Raw genomic sequence first — 6,063 nt, forward strand, 5'->3', positions numbered from 1 at the left:
CAAAACTGAACTCCTCCTTCCCAAAGTATTGAAATTGCATCTTGTCATTAAAAGGTGAGTGTATTGAAAGGTAGACTATATCGTAAACATGTTAAAACTACGCAATGGTTTTTTCTAAGTTATCTTGCTGAGACCAGTTGCATGATTTGGCCAAAACCTCTTGTCTTGTTTCCTGGACATCTCCACACGGTCAAACTGCTTTCCTTCTTGGTTTACCCAGTATTGATCTGCACCAGTCACCTTTTAGAGTACATGAATGTTACCGTAGTTTGTAATGCTCTGAGATCTAAAAGTGGTCCATGCACTTATCTGGAAAAGTGAAGCAATATTGTGTCCTACTGGCATGTGAGCAATTCAGGTGGCTTCAATGAGATCCGACCCCATGACCTCTGTGATGTCACTGCATTGCTCTACTAACTGAGCTATGAAGTTGCTCAGTTGGGAGCAGGTCAATTTTTTTGGGCTTATGGTATTGATTCAATGAAAATAATAGCTTTCAGATCTAATTCAGTACCATCTATTGAAGTAGATGAGAAAAAGGTTGTAGAATGGGTTTTTGTGCAGTATACCTGTTTATAATGAGCTACCGGTACTAACTGATACTGATTTCCAGACTTGCCATTTCATACTTTTCTTTCAATCTCAAAAAAAATCAAAAACCCTTTTTGGCCTTATGACAGACGGAGTACGGTATTTGTGGATACTAAACAGCAGTTACTTTTTTTTGTCCATTTAGAAAATATCAACTGTGTTAGTGGGAATTCTTTGTACCCATAATGTACTAGCTTGAGTGTTTTACAACAATGTGCACTTCGTTGGAAAGTTCAAACTCATTTCTAGGATTTTATTAAGCAATGGCAAAGCAGGTTATACATGGAACTCGGGGATACAAGCTCAGTGACTGCCCACTTGGGAAAAACACATGGTTACAAAGGATGTACATGTACTTGTGACAGTTAATGGCACCATTAATAATTATTAACAATTAGGCCCGTGGCCCTTGAGGGCGACGAGTCTAATTGTTTTAGTATCATCCAACTAGTCGAACAGAAAAGGCAATAACAAAGTTAGCAAATGCAGCTTTTCACTACTCAAGGACTATTACTAATAGCCCTCTAGTAGCGTAGCCAATCAAAATGCAGGATTTGCATTAGTCCAATAGTTGGGTGATACTAATTATTGTTATCAATATGTTAAAACAGCGCGCTATAAGATATGAAGCGAAAGGGATAATAATAATTATAAACTACATATGTGAACATTAGCTTAAAGAAGCAATTTATATTTTTTAATTTCAACAAGTGTCATTTCATCCTTTTTCTTTGTTATTGTTTTCAGCGTTTTGCCAACAACTTCTTACCTCTCTTTAAGTCGCTTCTTTGGGGTTAGTTCAAGTATGGATGAATTCAAAGGAAGGGAAAAGAAAATCAACTAGATTTTCTTCACTAACAGCCCAAGAAGCTAAATGTAAGGTTGCAAATATGTCACTTGATAAAAGGCCTTTTGCAGCTGTGAAAGTTACTCTTGAAAAGGATAATATCTACAATAATTATGCATAACAACAAAAAGCCAATGTGTATTGCAGTTCAGGTGGTAAGAGAAGCTAGAGGTACCCATGGTGATGTTGGTTCTTTATGTCATTCTACTGGCCCTGCATTCTAAGATAGAATATCAAGAGGTATATATTTACTATGGCTACCCAACAAAATCATTAATGAAGCACAGGTGGGCCTAAGGAAGTTTGCTTTGTTTTTACCTGTTAAAAGAGCACCAAAGTGATCCTAACTTCTCAATTTTTACATTACGTTTAAGATAGTGGGTAGCCATTGCTATGTTATTTAAGTTATCAGGCCTACGTTGTGTGAACTATCAATATTGGGCTCACAAGAAGAAATGGCAATTTGACATCACTTTTTAATGCGTTCCAAGTGTCTCCATCTTGTGAAATTATTTTAGTGGCCTTTTTTCAACTTGTTTTATGAATTTGCACTGATTTAAAAGGGAAGTATTTCAGAATAAAATGTACTATTAAGCTTTTATTTTTTAAGTATTTTATATATTATTCTTGATGTAAAGAAGAAGGGCAGGAAATTTTTAATTAATTGATTGAATTTGTAATTTCTTTTCAATAAATTAGTAGTGTGTTCAGAAAATTGTCAGTCTGATTGTGAAAATTATCTCTATTAAAGTTTAAATACTGGGAGGGTTTTATTTCTCTGGGATAAAACATTTTAATGTTGTTTTATTCCCCAGTTCAACATAACTATTATCATTTCAATGCCTCCTCTTAGTTTTGTATTATAAGAAGTAATAATGAGGGAATGTGAGAATTATATTTATGTTGTTGAAATTGCATCCATAGAAAACTCGGAAAAGTCCGAGTCCCAGATGAGGTTTAAACCCACGACCCTCAGTGATCTGGCAGGATGCTCGAACCACAGAACTAGTGGAGATTCTGTGGGTCTTTGACTGAAACTGCATCACGCAGTCACCTCAGAGAATATCTGAGATGCTGCAACCAACCACCCATGTGAGCGAATGTGAGAATTTTGTTTATGTTGAGGAAATTTCATCCACTGGAAATCCGAGCTCCAGATGGGATTTGAACTCACGACCCTTCTCTGGCCCTGGGGGGGCACCCCCCACCAGGGTCAGGGAGGAGACGGCTGGAATTTCAGACTACCCTTCGTGATCTAGTCGCTCCAACCTCTCAGCAGTCAAAGACCCACATTTCACCCTTGCTCAAGATGGTCTCCAGTTTCTCAGTGGTTGGAGCATCCGACTAGAACACGGAGGGTGGTGGGTTCAAATCCCATCTGGGGCTTGGATTTTTTTTTTTCCGAGTTTCCAATGAATGCAATTTCATCAGCATAAAAATAGGTAATATTCATGAAAAAAGGGAGGCGCGGTGGCCTCACGGTCAATGTGCTCGACTCCGGATCGAGTGGCCGGGTTCGGGTCCTGGCTGAGGACATTTGTGTTGTGTTCTTGGGCAAGGCACTTTACTCTCACGGTGCCTCTCTCCACCCAGGTGTATAAATGGGTACCGGCGAATTTAATGCTGGGGGGTAACCTTGCGATGGACTGGCATCCCATCCAGGGGGGAGTAGAAATACTCCTAGTCACTTTATGCTACAGAAACCGGAGATAAGCGCCTGATGGGCCTTCTAGGCTCGTAGCAGACTTTACCTTATACATGAAAAAATGTCTGCTTTCTGATTGGCTAACAAAAATGCAGTTTTCAGGTAACACAACTACTGGTGCAGAAAAGAAGTAATTCATTGCAAAAGTGTGTAACGGACCAGGTCATCAAATTGATCATTGGTCAAAGAAAGCCACAGATAGCCAATCAAATGCTAGCCTTGGATGGCGGGAAATTTGTGTGATTACATGTTACGCATGCGTTGCCTCTGCTCAACATATAATAATCCTGTTTCTTTAAATATAACTTGATACCCTTTGCGTCGGATTTCTATTAAAGTGGGCCGACAAATTTGATGGGGTGCAGTCTTGCAAAACGTCCTCGGATGGTCACCTTCGCCAGTCAAATTTGGTGGGAGGCAAGTGCTCTCACCAATGCGCCAGCCCTGCAATACAGCATTATCAACTAGTGTTAATCAAATGCTGTTTTTACAATGACTGCAAAATTCTTGCGCGTTCATTGGCTAATTCTTATTGTCAATAAGAGAGCGAGGCAAGTTATAATTTTGGTCGCATCAGATTGAATAAAATTGAAGTTTCTCGCATTTTTGTCTCGCGTTCTTCTCGTGTTTTGACTTCATTTTGACCCCTCTGCCTTTTTATTGTATAAAATGGAAAGATGTCGGTTAATGTTATGACGAAATTCATGATCAATAACAGGACAAACCATGAAAAACTGACATCAAATTTGTTAATTGAAGTGTTCTCCCTGAGCAGCTAGCGGTGTGGTGGTCAAGTGGTTAGGTGACGGGTCAACATTCCCAGGTCTGAATCAGATGTCCATACACTTGGGTTGTCTTTAAAAATATATGACTAATTCCCATAATCTACGTCGAGCTTTCAGTCGTCTTGTAAATCCAGAGCGTATTACGAATTATAGGTAGTCGTTAATTCAAGTTAGAGAATGGATTGTGAGTTGACAGCAAGCATTTCTGTTAAAGGGGTCTGAACACTATTCAGATATCGATTTTCAATAATTAAATCGGTAAGAAGTTTTAGTCTCCTTCGCTGCCGTTTTTTGCTCAGTGCGAAGGAGACTAATGAGAAGTTTGATGTATTTTTCCCAGGAGATACCAGCCATTTTTCTTCCGGGATTAATTTAAAGCAGCAGGTTCAAAACGAAAGTCGCCGGTCATTGTTTTACCAATGCAGAAAGAGTGTTAGACATTCATTTGAGCTAACCTTAGGCCTAATGTTAGCAATGGTAAACGCTTAGGGTTGTTTCTGTGTTGGTAAAACGATGACCAATGACTTACGATCTGTGACCTGTGTTTTGTACCTGCCCAATTTGAAGACAAGTTTTATTTATGTAAGCATGCTGAATGTACAAGTTTTGGTTTAGGTGGCTCAAGTTATATTTGTATGTTACTTATCTCGAGCCAAGTATCAAATTCAAGGCGGAGTGATAAAAATATGTACAAGATGGTGTATTTATTTGGAAACTAGTTGTATAATTATACGTCAAGTTATATCTATGTATATGGGTTATTGACCAAGCTTGTTCGGTCAAGATGGCTGGATATTGGCCAAGTTCTTTTTTTGCGTGTGTTTCGTCTCTAGGTCCATAAACACGCAAAAAAGAACGAGGCCAATATCCAGCCATCTTGACCGAACAAGCTTGGTCAATAAAGGAGTTATTGTATGAGATAAAACACCAAAAAATTATCTTTGCTCTTGCGGGACCAAGTGAGAAAATTCCGAGCGGGCAAGATCCGGATTGTGATGTCATCTCAGGATTAGACCCATTCCTCTCACTTAATTACTCTGTCGAGGGACAAATGACGCCTAATTTTGCATCTGTGAAGGGAGTTCAAAGGGAAAAAAAGCTCGAGATAACACGGCAAAAGGTGTTCGTCATGGATGGAGAGATTAATTACAAATATATAGGCACTTTTGTATAAGAACGTCGTCTGATTTCGGGCTGAAGCTGAACCTTCGTGATTTGAGCCTGAAAACGTACTTAACATGTTACAGCGGTTATCAGTCACACGGGCCCCTTTAAGGACGGTGCCTACTATTGTTATTGGGCATACGGTCTGCGCATCTCGAGATACTCGGATTTCCTATGGGTGGTGCTTATTAATACAGGGATATTTTTGCGCGGTTTTCTATGCGGAGAAAGCAGAACTTAGGAAGTGCTCTTGATATCCAAAAAAAATCGGGGGTAACCACGCATTTTTCAGAGATAATTAAGCTTCAGTTTGGAAAAGAACGCCATACATTGCTTTGTGTTTTAAAGCTTTTTACAAATATTGTTGATAAATTATCTTCAAAAAATGCGTGGTTAGTCCCAATTTTCTCTTTGGATTTCAATAACACTCGTTAAAATCTGCTTTTCCCGCATATTCAGTAAAATACCTTTGAATTAGTAATCACTTAGCTAACCGCTGCTTGGGCCGATCATCTCGCTGATCTTTTACCAAGCGGCGGTTAGCGATTAGAGGCGGCTGTATTCGCAGGCTAGGGGGAAGTAGAATTTGTCACGAATTGACGTCCACCCAAATTCAGAGTCGAAAAATGAAAAAAAAAGTCGTTGAGGGGCACGTGTGACTAGCTTGTAATCGCTGAAAGTTGTGTGGTATACTAAGTTCGAGTACAAACTTAGTTGTTCTTCTTTGTATCATGCAATAAGAGAACAAACAAGTTTTTTTGGTGAAAAACGTCCCTAAGTATCCGAGATAATAGTCCTGCTTGACTGCAGTTTTGCATTCTTTTACCTTCATTTACATACAACTAACAAAGACAAAGGAAAACAAATGAAGACTTAAGGGTTAACTCAACAACACTGTTTCACTTAAAGTGCACCTAACCCCAAAATATTTTTTTCGCTAAAATGAATCTTTGCATCTGTTCGAAACGCAT

General features: G+C 39.1%; 1 protein-coding gene across 1 annotated transcript in view; it reads left to right on the forward strand.

Moving 5' to 3' along the window:
- The window catches only part of LOC138033659 (epidermal retinol dehydrogenase 2-like), a 20,383-nt gene extending 18,230 nt beyond the window's left edge, over nt 1–2,153 (forward strand). Inside the window, exons 3-4 of the mRNA XM_068881450.1 lie at nt 1–54; nt 1,339–2,153. The exon at nt 1–54 is cut by the window's left edge and continues 72 nt beyond it. Of these exons, the coding sequence (XP_068737551.1) occupies nt 1–54; nt 1,339–1,435 (151 nt within the window). The 3' untranslated portion in view covers nt 1,436–2,153. The remainder of the gene's footprint in view (nt 55–1,338) is intronic.
- Nucleotides 2,154–6,063: the final 3,910 nt, after the last annotated feature.

Source organism: Montipora capricornis, chromosome 14, assembly GCF_036669925.1.
Source record: "Montipora capricornis isolate CH-2021 chromosome 14, ASM3666992v2, whole genome shotgun sequence".
Lineage (NCBI taxonomy): Eukaryota > Metazoa > Cnidaria > Anthozoa > Scleractinia > Acroporidae > Montipora > Montipora capricornis.